Here is a 13,468-nt window from a genome sequence, read left to right as displayed (position 1 = left end):
GTAGTCTGGCCCAGGAGTGTGAAGGTGAACAGAAAGGCTCTGGAGCAACGAACCGCCCTTGCTGTCTCTACCTGACCGGTTCCCCTCTTTCCACTGGGATTCTCTGCCTCTAAACTTATTATAGGGGCTGAGTCACTGGCTTACTGGTGCTCTTTCATGCCTTCCCTAGGAGGGGTGCGTCACTTGAGTGGGTTGAGACACTGATGTGATCTTCCTGTCTGGGTTGGCCCCCCCCCTTGGTTTGTGCCGTGGCGGAGATCTTTGTGGGCTATACTCGGCCTTGTCTCAGGATGGTAAGTTGGTGGTTGAAGATATCCCTCTAGTGGTGTGGGGGCTGTGCTTTGGCAAAATGGGTGGGGTTAAATCTGTTTGGCCCTGTGCGGGGGTATCATCAGGTGGGGCCACAGTGTCTCCTGACCCCTCCTGTCTCGGCCTCCGGTATTTATGCTGCAGTAGTTTGTGTCGGGGGGCTAGGGTCAGTTTGTTATATCTGGAGTACTTCTCCTGTCTTATCTGGTGTCCTGTGTGAATTTAAGTATGCTCTCTCTAATTCTCTCTCTCTCTCTTTCTCTCTCTCTTTCTTTCTCTCGGAGGACCTGAGCCGTAGGACCATGCCTCGGGACTACCTGGCATGATGACTCCTTGCTGTCCCCAGTCCACCTGTCCGTGCTGCTGCTCCAGTTTCAACTGTTCTGCCTGCGGCTATGGAATCCTGACCTGTTCACCGGACATGCTACCTGTCCCAGACCTGCTGTTTTAAACTCTCTAGAGACAGCAGGAGTGGTAGAGATACTCTTAATGATCGGCTATGAAAAGCCAACTGACATTTACTCCTGAGGTGCTGACTTGCTGCACCCTCGACAACTACTGTGATTATTATTATTTGACCATGCTGGTCATTTATGAACATTTGAACATCTTGGCCATGTTCTGTTATAATCTCCACCCAGCACAGCCAGAAGAGGACTGGCCACCCCTCATAGCCTGGTTCCTCTCGAGGTTTCTTCCTAGGTTTTGGCCTTTCTAGGGAGTTTTTCCTAGCCACCGTGCTTCTACACCTGCATTGCTTGCTGTTTGGGGTTTTGGGCTGGGTTTCTGTACAGCACTTTGAGATATCAGCTGATGTACGAAGGGCTATATAAATACATTTGATTTGAAAGAGAGAAAGAGTGAAAGATGGAGGGAGGGAGTGATGGAGGGGAGGAGAGGGAAGGATGGAGGGATGGATGGGAAGAACAAGGGATGGAGGGAGGAAGGGGAGAAGAGAGGGGGATGACATGACAGAGAGGTATCAGTAGGGTCCTCAGGGTGGGTCTTCAGGACCAGAGGATCTGGTAGAGGAGTGAGTCATTCAACATTTTTCATCTGCCCACACTCTTCCCTAAGGGGAGTGTAACTTGGAAGAACTTGGAAGAACCAAAATGGAACAGAGCCAGAGAGTCACACTGTGCTTTACCCTTCCTAACTGGAATGAATGTTGTTGTCTTTTCAAGGGCGGACGACATCCAGCTCTGCAAAGACATCATGAGTCTGAAACAGGAGCTGAGGAAGGTGGTAACTGTACCAGGTAACTAACAGCAACAAATAAAGACAATCACAATCACAACAGTCAACCATATATCTGAGGTCAATATTTAAGCAACACGAGGGGGTATGGTATAAGGCCAATATACCACAGCTAAGGGCTGTTCTTAGGTGCGACTCAACATGGATAGCCTGGATACAGCCCTTAGCAGTTGTATATTGGCCATATACCACAAACACCCGAGGTGCCTTATTTCTATTATAATAAGGATTAGACCCTTTTTTTCAATTTTCGCCTAAAATGACATACCCAAATCTAACTGCCTGTAGCTGAGGACCTGAAGCAAGGATATTTATATTATTGATACCATTTGAAGGAAATACTTTGAAGTTTGTGTCAATGTGAAATTAATATAGGAAAATATAACACATTAGATCTTGCATCTTTGAAATGCAAGAGAAAGGCCAAAATGTAATATTCCAGGTTAGGCAACTTTTTAATTTGACCACTAGATGACAGTAGTGTGAATGTGCAAAGTTTTAGACTGATTCAATGAACCATTGCATTGCTGTTCAAATTGTTGTATCAAGACTGCCCAAATGTGCCTAATTGGTTTATTCATATATTTGCAAGTTCATAACTGTGCACTCTCCTCAAACAATAGCATGGTATTATTTCACTGTAATAGCTACTGTAAATTGGACAGTGCAGTTAGATTAACAACAATTTAAGCTTTCTGGCCATATCCGATATGTCTATGTGTTATGTACTTGAGTGAAGACCCAAAAGCGGTTTTAACAGAAAACAGAGTTCTTTAATGAAAAACAGGAATGGCATAAATCCTCTTCCAACGTTGACAATGGAACAAAAAGAACGTAGTATAGTGCAGGATGCACCTGCCAGGCAGACTCCGACAGGATAGGACAAGGTGGAAGCAAACGAGACGACAGCTTGCTTCTGGCATCAAAAACACAAACAAGAATCAGACACTGAAAGTAGCAGGAACAGAGAGAGAAATAGAGACCTAATCAGAGGGGGAAGAGAGAACAGGTGTGAAAGAGTGAATGAGCTAGTTAGGGGAGATGTAGAACAGCTGAAGAATGAGAGACAGAGAAGGTAACCTAAAAAGACCAGCAGAGAGAGACAGAGTGAAGAGAAAGGACAGGAACAGACATAACAAGACATGACACTATGTCCTGGAAAATGTTCTTGTTACTTACAAACTCACGCTAATCACGTTAGCCTACGTTAGCTCACAACCGTCCCTGCCGGGGGGGACACTGAGGTTAACAAGATTTTAAGCTTTCTGCCCATATCAGATATGTCCTGGGAAATGTTTTTGTTATTTACAACATCATGCTAATCACATTAACTCAACCTCCCTGTGGGTGGGGACACCAATCTCGTAGAGGTTAAACGTCATTAGAGCAGTAAAAATAAATGTTTTGTCATAACTGTGGTATACGGTCTGATATACCACGACTGTCAGCCAATCAGCATTCAGGGCTCGAACCACCCAGTTTATCAATAACCATATATCCAGGTAACTAACGGCAACACGGACTTCACAACACCTCCACTGGCTGCCCTCGCCTGTCCTATTGCCTTTCCTATCCTACCTGGCAACAGAGAGATAAATGTACCATATAGTATTAACCATATATAACTACAGCCAAGAAATCCACTTCACCGCCCTCCCCTGTCCTATTCTACCCGGCAACATAACAGGGAGAAAAATGTGCCATACTGTCTATCCCTCTAGGAAAGAGAACAAGCATATCAGGATGTATCCTCAATGTACCCTTAGCTTAGCCAAATTGCTTATGCATGTTGTAGAGCATGTGTCAAACTCATTCCATGGAGGGTTGAGTGTCTGCGGGTTTTTGCTCCCCCTTGTACTTAATTGATGAATTACGGTCACTGATTAGTTAGGAACTCCCCTCACCTGGTTGTCTAGGTCTGAATTTAAAGGAAAAACACCCCTGCTATAGTGAGTATAAACCCAAAAATAGGGTAGAGGAGAAAAACTGCTACTGTATGCAGCTACCTGCTGCTACATGGTGAGGTGATTTGTGGGTAGGTTCACTGCGGTAAAGTAGCCGCACAATTGATTGTAACTCTCAGGGACATGGGATAGTTATGAGGGGGGGGTTCGTCCCCTCAGGTAGTTTAGAGTAGGCACAGTCATAATGGCCACACAGTCGCACAAACACACACACGCATAGCTAACCGTAACGGCTATATGAGCCAAACGTCCATTTCCTGAGACTGTGGCCTAAGATTATTTCAACGAATACTACTTTATTTATACTTTCCTCCACAAATGATGTTAGGTCTATTTGTGTCCACGGCTGACAGCAGAGGGAGTCAAATAGCCACTACAACCTCACAACTCTACAACGTCACAGTCCAGAGTTAGCTGTCTAGCCTGGTCCCAGACAGCACAAACAGATCTGGTACCAGGCTAGTTTCTCCTTTTATTTGTGAACTTGACAGAGTGACTGGATCTGTATTAGTGATCATCTGGAATCGCAACAAGCAAGAACAATGGAATGAATTGTTCATTAGAGCATATATAAAGCCTACATACAGTACAGATGCCATACTGCTAGAAGCTAAATCCAGTACATTATGCATGACATTCATTGAGATTTAAAACACCATTCACACATTCCAAATCAAATCTAATTCCTCACACCATTGAGTCATAATATACCATACCCTATGTATCAATATGTATGTGACCCAACAAGCTCTGTTATTACCTCAGTACAGAGAAAGGCCCTAGCCCTTCTGCTTTTCCATTTGACATTCCGATTTCTGCATCCGTCTATGCGTTCCGGGAACACTGTGACTCCAGGGAATGGCTGTACGGATCCAGTTCTATCCCGGTGGGAGAGAAAGAGCTGAGACTGCACTCCTCTCCTGCCTGGTGCCTCAGCTTTCCCACCTACTATTACTACTCAACAACACTGCACATTGTTCTCCAACTATTGCAGTGTATGTATGTGTGTGTGTGTGTGTGTCTCAGTCTATCACTGGGTCCCACAAGGGTGCGTGCTCAGCCCTCTCCTGTACTTCCTGTTCACCCATGACTGCGTGGCCATGCACGCCTCCAACACAATCATCAAGTTTGCGGACAACACTACAGTAGTAGGCTTGATTAACAACGATGACGAGACAGCCTAAAGGGAGGAGGTGAGAGCACTTGGAGTGTGGTGTCAGGAAAACAACCTCTCACTCAACAGCAACAAAACAAAGGAGATGATCATGGACTTCAGGAAACAGAAGATGGAGCACCCCCCTATCCACATCAACAGGACAGTAGTGGAGAAAGTGGAAAGTTCCTTGGCTTACACATCACGAACAAACTGAAATGGTCCACCCTCACAGACAGTGTGGTGAAGAAGGCGCAACAGCACCTCTTCAACCTCAGGAGGCTGAAGAAATGTGGTTTGTCACCTAAAACCCTCACAAACTTTTACAGGTGCACAATGGAGAGCATCCTGCCGGGCTGTATCACCACCTGGTACGGAAACTGCACCGCCCTCAATCGCAAGGGTCTCCAGAGGGTAGTGAGTTCTACACAACGCATCACCGGGGGTAAACTACCTACCCTCCAGGACACCTACAGCACCTGATGTCACAGGAAGTCCAAAAAGATCATCAAGGATATCAACCACCCGAGTCACTGCCTGTTCTCCCTGCTGCCATCCAGAAGGTGAGGTCAGTACAGGTGCATCAAAGCTGGGACCGAGAGACTGAAAAACAGCTTCTATCTCAAGGCCATCAGACTGTTAAACAGCCATCACTAACACAGAGAGGCTGCTGCCTACATACAGTCTCAAATCATTAGCCACTTTAATAAATGGCACTTTAACAAGGTTTACATATCTTGCATTACTCATCTCACATGTACAGTGCCTTGCGAAAGTATTCGGCCCCCTTGAACTTTGCGACCTTTTGCCACATTTCAGGCTTCAAACATAAAGATATAAAACTGTATTTTTTTGTGAAGAATCAACAACAAGTGGGACACAATCATGAAGTGGAACGACATTTATTGGATATTTCAAACTTTTTTAACAAATCAAAAACTGAAAAATTGGGCATGCAAAATTATTCAGCCCCTTTACTTTCAGTGCAGCAAACTCTCTCCAGAAGTTCAGTGAGGATCTCTGAATGATCCAATGTTGACCTAAATGACTAATGATGATAAATACAATCCACCTGTGTGTAATCAAGTCTCCGTATAAATGCACCTGCACTGTGATAGTCTCAGAGGTCCGTTAAAAGCGCAGAGAGCATCATGAAGAACAAGGAACACACCAGGCAGGTCCGAGATACTGTTGTGAAGAAGTTTAAAGCCGGATTTGGATACAAAAAGATTTCCCAAGCTTTAAACATCCCAAGGAGCACTGTGCAAGCGATAATATTGAAATGGAAGGAGTATCAGACCACTGCAAATCAACCAAGACCTGGCCGTCCCTCTAAACTTTCAGCTCATACAAGAAGAAGACTGATCAGATATGCAGCCAAGAGGCCCATGATCACTCTGGATGAACTGCAGAGATCTACAGCTGATGTGGGAGACTCTGTCCATAGGACAACAATCAGTCGTATATTGCACAAATCTGGCCTTTATGGAAGAGTGGCAAGAAGAAAGCCATTTCTTAAAGATATCCATAAAAAGTGTTGTTTAAAGTTTGCCACAAGCCACCTGGGAGACACACCAAACATGTGGAAGAAGGTGCTCTGGTCAGATGAAACCAAAATTGAACCTTTTGGCAACAATGCAAAACGTTATGTTTGGCGTAAAAGCAACAGAGCTCATCACCCTGAACACACACCATCCCCACTGTCAAACATGGTGGTGGCAGCATCATGGTTTGGGCCTGCTTTTCTTCAGCAGGGACAGGGAAGATGGTTAAAATTGATGGGAAGATGGATGGAGCCAAATACAGAACCATTCTGGAAGAAAACCTGATGGAGTCTGCAAAAGACCTGAGACTGGGACGGAGATTTGTCTTCCAACAAGACAATAATCCAAAACATAAAGCAAAATCTACAATGGAATGGTTCAAAAATAAATATCCAGGTGTTAGAATGGCCAAGTCAAAGTCCAGACCTGAATCCAATCGAGAATCGGTGGAAAGAACTGAAAACTGCTGTTCACAAATGCTCTCCATCCAACCTCACTGAGCTCGAGCTGTTTTGCAAGGAGGAATGGGAAAAAATTTCAGTCTCTCGATGTGCAAAACTGATAGAGACATACCCCAAGCGACTTACAGCTGTAATCGCAGCAAAACGTGGCGCTACAAAGTATTAACTTAAGGGGGCTGAATAATTTTGCACGCCCAATTTTTCAGTTTTTGATTTGTTAAAAAAGTTTGAAATATCCAATAAATGTCGTTCCACTTCATGATTGTGTCTCACTTGTTGTTGATTCTTCACAAAAAAATACAGTTTTATATTTTCATGTTTGAAGCCTGAAATGTGGCAAAAGGTCGCAAAGTTCAAGGGGGCCGAATACTTTCGCAAGGCACTGTATATACTGTATTTTATACCATCTATTGCATCTTGCCTATGCCGCTCGGCCATTGCTCATCCATATATTTATATGTACATATTCTTATTCCATCCCTTTATATTTGTGTGTATAAGGTAGTTGTTGTGAAATTGTTAGATTACACGTTAGATATTACGGCACTGCCGGAACAAGAAGGAAAAGCATCTCGCTACTCTCGCATTAACATCTGCTAACCATGTGTATGTGACCAATACATTTGATTTGATTTCAGTGTGAAGGTCAGGGGAATAAAGTCAAAATCCTTTCCAGAGAATTGGATACAGAGTTTATGAATATACGACTGCTTATGCAAATGAACCCATTGGACTCTGGTCAAAGGTAATGTCCTGTGTAGGGCATAGAGTAACATATGAGATTAATCCCATTAATATACGACTGCTTATGCAAATTCCCCCATTCAGACAGGACATTGCATCATTGAACAGCATTTGCATATTTTGTCTCCCGATTAGTTCTCATGAATTAAACACGAGGAGGACTATTTAAGAATCTAAATATCTAGGACTCTATTCAATCCACGTCGCAGAAGTTCAGCTTTACAGCATGATTGAAATTTAAAGGCAATGTCCCGCTTTAGCAGAGACTGTATTCACGGTATCACTGCATATGTTGGCTCAACTGGAAATGACCTTTACATTTCCATCACTTGAGCTTTACAGATTGAAAAGGGTCCCTACGGTTTGTGATGTGAATCACTATTTGGTAGCATGCGCTGCCTTCCCAGGAAGTTTCCTCTTCCCCTGTAGCTCAGTATCTAACAAATGATGTATCAGTTGAGAAATGTATTTAATCTAAGATTTAAAAAATGTACTTTTTAGTTTGATATAAAACATCAATCACCTTTCAAATCTAACCCCCTCTCTACCCCCCCCCCCATCTATCCCCTTCCCTCTCTCCTTCCTCCAGAGAAAGAGAAGACCAAGAAACAGAGACAGTGGGAGGAGGAGTTGATCCTGAAAATCCATAAACTGGTGCAGAAGAGGGATTTCCTAGTGGACGATGCAGAGGTGGAGAGATTAAGGTAGAACTGTGGTCCGAGGGAGCTGGAGGGAGAGAGGGAGGGAGATGGAGAGAGGGAGGTGGAGAGAAGGAGGGAGCTGGAGAGATTAAGGTAGAACTGTGGTCCGAGGGAGCTGGAGGGAGAGAGGGAAGGAGATGGAGAGAGGGAGCTGGAGAGAAGGAGGGAGCTGGAGAGATTAAGGTAGAACTGTGGTCCGAGGGAGGTGGAGGGAGGGAGCTGGAGAGAGGAAGGGAGATGGAGAGAGGGAGGTGGAGGGACTGCCAGACAGTCTGAGGGAGGTGGAGATATTATGATCTAACTGCCAGACAGTCTGAGGGACTTGGAGAGATTATGGTCTAACTGCCAGACAGTCTGAGGGAGGTGTAGAGATTATGGTCTAACTGCCAGACAGTCTCAGAGTGGAGAGATTATGGTCTAACTGCCAGACAGTCTGAGGGAGGTGGAGATATTATGATCTAACTGCCAGACAGTCTGAGGGAGGTGTAGAGATTATGGTCTCACTGCCAGACAGTCTGAGGGAGGTGTAGATATTATGATCTAACTGCCAGACAGTCTGAGGGAAGTGGAGAGATTATGGTCTAACTGCCAGACAGTCTGAGGGATGTGACACATGGCCACAGTTCAACACCTTATCATCTTCACTTCCTCTTCTTCCTTGGCTGCTATCTTGGTCCCTCTTGGTCTCTCACTTACTCCCCATCCTCTGCCTGCTATCTTGGTCCTCCTTTCTTTGACATGGAGATTATTTACAGACAGCAGAGCTGATATGAGATCACAGTGTCATTCAGTGAATGTATGGAGTGTTGAGGATATTGAGAAGTAAACTGCAACGGACAGTTTGCGAGACATTCTTGGAAACAAAGCTATGTGTATGGAGATTTTATGTGCTGTAAATAGTCACTAACTTTATGGAATAGGAGTATGGACACAAGGTATGTTAGTCCGGAAAGTGACAACTGTTTAGGGGCAAATGCTTTGGTACGTACGTATGGGAGTTTTCTACAGACTGTGACGTTTTGCCATTGAGTGACTGTCTGTCTGTAACCACTGACTCTAACCCATATCCTCTCTACAGGGAGCAGGAGGAGGACAAGGAGATGGCTGAGTTCCTGAGACAGAAGCTGATGCCTCTGGAGAAGCTGGCCAGAGAAGCTGCCCAAAGTGAGTAGTATCCTTCATACAAAACGCACACTAGTAGACAATCAAAAGTTTGTTTATGAGTCATAGACATGGTACACGTGTAGGACACAGTGCAATGAAATGCTTACAGGTTCCCCCTCTTGACAACGCAACACCAACATGGTCATGGTCACAGTGGCCTTGATGAAAACACTAGTACGTGTTAAAAGCACACATACAGTAAAGATGTGGATATGGTGTAATACCAAGCAGATGAGTTCTGTCATCTCCAGAGTCACAGACCATGAGCGGCCCTGACTGTCATACAGTTTCTATAACGGTTTTCTTTAGGTGAAAGAGTCGGACCAAAATGCGGCGTGGCTATTGAGATTCATGTTTAATAAAAAAAAAAACTAAACACAAACACTACAAAACGTAACACAAAAAACCGAACCAGCCTATACTGGTGCACCGTAACACATAGACAGTAACAAGGACAATCACCCACGACACACTCAAAGAATATGGCTGCCTAAATACGGTTCCCAATCAGAGACAACGATAAACACCTGCCTCTGATTGAGAACCACTTCAGACAGCCATAGACTAAGCTAGAAAACCCCACTAAGCTACAATCCCAATACCTGTGAAAAACCCCAAGACAAAAACACACCACATACCAAAACCCATGTCACACCCTAGCCTGACCAAATAAAGAAAGAAAACACAAAATACTAAGACCAGGGCGTGACAGTTTCACACGGGGCACACTGGCTCTGTCGCATTAGGTCAAGACCGAGATAAAATCGAGAGGCAACAAGCGACAACTGACAAGCCACGTAATGGAATTAGTGTGGTAACAGCCGATTCAAATCATATCAGAATATCGATTCTAGAACAGAGTCTTAGTTGTTATGGCGTTGATTTCATCTAATCATGGCTAGGACTTCATTCCAGATGGGAATCATAGAGAAATGGCTGGGCCTTCTTCATTTCCATCTAAAACCACAGGGAACGTGTCCAAATGTGCGCCCCTATACGAGTCTCTGGTAGGAGTGCAAAAAGTAGTGCACTATGTTGGGAACAGGGTGCCCTATGACATCTCAGATTTGCCCATACTCTCCTACCCTAGATCCCCAGAAGCCCAAGAGACTCCCTGGTCCTCCGCCCAGCAAGCCGTCCGTCACCAAGTCCATCACCATCATCAAGGACTGCTGCGGAGCCACCCAGTGTTGTATCATGTGACCGTGGTTACCGAGGAGTTGAGGACAGTACACCCTCCCATTCACAGCACCACCCTAGTAACAACAACACAGTCACACTGTACATCTGTCACCTGACCTGGTCTCTTGGTGTCATATCACCTATCGTTACATCATTTCCTGTGATCCAGAGAACCCTGGTGCAAAATGGACGCCCTTATACGTGATAGATGGACAGGCCTGGCCACATGAAAATAATGGAATAACAGAAATGTAAATGAAATATGTGGCACTATATAATGTTAAAAGGCAATTGGAAATTGACTATATGGGACCTGTACAGTATTGTAAGCAATACACCAATTTATATTGATTTAGGGACTCATTACATCCCTCTTGAAACATTCTTCATAGATCAATAATGACATATATTCCTCAGATTTATAAGCACAACGTCCCATACCCAACCACATCATACCAAGGTTCTCTGTCCACCAGGAAATGACATAACTAAATTGTTATTGACTTTGTCATTTTGAATAACGGGTATTTACTGGGATGCTTCCATTCCAACCCTTTAACAGAACAACTAGAACTCCTCTCAGACTTAGGACTGTATGCTTACCAGGGTGGGGTAAATTCCATTTCAATTCAGTCAATTACTTACCGAATTACCAGATTTGAAAATGAATTGATCCAACCCTGATGCTTGCTCTGGAACTGTAGATTATGAAACACTTCACTCACTGCAGTACATTTTCTATCCCTTTATTGTAAAGGTATACTTCCTATATAAACAGTATTACTGAACACAGTTGCTATGATACCATTTACATTGGCAAGCTGCAACAATCGCATGATTGAGTTATTTTGTTTTTCTATGATGTATATCAACGTATCAATAACCAGCCAGTATACACACGCATTTATGTTGCTAAGACAAAGTCAGCCTTACAACTGGTCAATCTTATATTCACCAAAACATACTGGTAGTCATTACCATGGTATCACTACAATATTATTCATGATTACAATGAATAAGTATAGCAAAGGAAAACAATTAGCGTCATACTACGAGTCTTGCAATTTCTACGGCAAAACAAGAAGAGGTGAATGCAATTCTTTATGTGTACATGCCTTTGTTAAGACTCTGGAAAAGAAAGTGTTTGTTGGAATCTAATGTTTGTAGAAGATTAGGGAGTCCTGTTCAACAAAGTGACCCTCTACTTCAGAATATTTCCCTCTAACCCCACGCCTCCCTTTGGGTAGATCTAGGAAGTAGTTTCCTTGACTCGTCAAGTCCTTCTCCTTGCTTCCATCGGAGGTTTTGAGAAGCAAAGAATTGAGGAAACCACTGAGACTCATCCCTGAACTTTGTTCTGTAGTTTTAGTGATGCTTTAATGTCCAAATTGAACAATATGCATAAATGAGCTGAAATTACCTGTACATATACAGTACCAGTCAAAAGTTTGGAGACACCTACTCATTACAGGGTTCTTTATTTTTACTACTTTCTACATTGTAGAAAAATAGTGAAGACATAAAACCTATGAAATAGCACATATGGAATCATGTAACCAAAACGAGTGTTAAATCAAAATATATTTTATATTTGAGATTCTTCTAGGTAGCTACCCTTTGTCTTGATGACAGCTTTGCACACACTAGGCATTCTCCCAACCAGCTTCATGAGGTAGTCACCTGGAATGCATTTCAATTAACAGGTGTGCCCTGTTAAAAGTTAATTTGTGGAATTTCTTTCCTTCTTAATGCATTTGAGCCAATCAGTTGTGCTGTGACAAGGTAGGGTTGGTATACAGAAGACAGCCCTATTTTGGTTAAAGACCAAGTCCATATTATGGCAAGAACAGCTCAAATAAGCAAAGAGAAACAACAGTCCATCATTACTTTAGGACATTAATCTCAGTCAATGCGGAAAATTAGTGCTAAGTGCTATGATGAAACTGTCTCTCATGAGGACCGCCACGGGAAAGGAAGACCCAGAGTTCATTTGAGTTACCAGCCTCAGAAAATGCAGCCAGAAATAAATGCGTCACAGAGTTCAAGTACCAGACACATCTTAACATCAACTGTTCAGAGGAGACTGAGTGTATCAGGCCTTCATGGTCAAATTGCTGGAAAGAAATCACTACTAAAGGACACCAATAATAAGAGACTTGGGCCAAGAAACACAAGCAATGGACATTAGACCAGAGGAAATCTGTCTTTTGGTCCGTTGAGTCCAAATTTGAGATATTTGGTTCCAACCCGCCATGTCTTTGTGAGATGCAGAGTAGGTGAACGGATGATCTCCGCATCTGTGGTTCCCACCATGAAGCATGGAGGAGTTGGTGTGCTGGTGACACTGGCAGTGATTTATTTAGAATTCAAGGCACACAACCAGCGTGGCTACCAGAGCATTCTGCTGTGCTTCGCCATCCCATATGGTTTGCGCTTAGTGGGACAATCATTTGTTTTTCAACAATCAAAAACACACCTCCAGGCTGTGTAAGGGCTTTTTGACCAAGGAGAGTGGAGAGCTGCATCAGATGACCTGGCCTCCACAATCACCTGACCTCAACCCAATTGAGTTTGACCATGAAGGAAAAGCAGCCAACAAGTGCTCAGCATATGTAGGAACTCTTTCAAGACTGTTGGAAAAGCATTCTTAACGAGGCTGGTTGAGAGAATGTCAAGAGTGTGCAAAGTTGTCAAGGCAAAGGCTACTTTGAAGAATCTAAAATATATTTTGATTTGTTTAACACTTTTTTGGTTACTACATGATTCCATGTGTGTTATTTCATAGTTTGTGTCTTCACTGTTATTTTACAATGTACAAAAAAGTTAAAATAAATAAAAACCCTTGAACGTGTGTGTAGGTGTGTCCAAACTTTTGACTGGTACTGTATTTAAATAAAAAGGCATCTTTCAGGAATTCACTGGTTTTTCAAGTCAATTAAAGGGATCGTTCAGTTTGAAGTTTTCCTAACATTGCTAAATTACCAGCTAG

At 43.4% G+C, this 13,468-nt stretch overlaps 1 protein-coding gene across 2 annotated transcripts in view; it reads left to right on the top strand.

Annotated features, from left to right (window-relative positions):
• LOC135524591 (bMERB domain-containing protein 1-like) overlaps positions 1-13,393 on the top strand; it is a 30,928-nt gene extending 17,535 nt beyond the window's left edge. For both annotated transcript variants that reach the window (XM_064952286.1, XM_064952278.1), the window contains exons 3-6: positions 1,494-1,567; positions 8,022-8,136; positions 9,212-9,297; positions 10,388-13,393. In XM_064952286.1, the coding sequence (XP_064808358.1) occupies positions 1,494-1,567; positions 8,022-8,136; positions 9,212-9,297; positions 10,388-10,500 (388 nt within the window). In that variant the 3' untranslated portion in view covers positions 10,501-13,393. The remainder of the gene's footprint in view (positions 1-1,493; positions 1,568-8,021; positions 8,137-9,211; positions 9,298-10,387) is intronic.
• The last annotated feature ends 75 nt before the right edge of the window (positions 13,394-13,468 follow it).

Source organism: Oncorhynchus masou, chromosome 4 (assembly GCF_036934945.1).
Source record: "Oncorhynchus masou masou isolate Uvic2021 chromosome 4, UVic_Omas_1.1, whole genome shotgun sequence".
Taxonomy (NCBI): domain Eukaryota; kingdom Metazoa; phylum Chordata; class Actinopteri; order Salmoniformes; family Salmonidae; genus Oncorhynchus; species Oncorhynchus masou.
The sequence above is the reverse complement of the archived record's forward strand: the minus strand, read 5'-3'. Positions and strand labels throughout refer to the sequence as shown.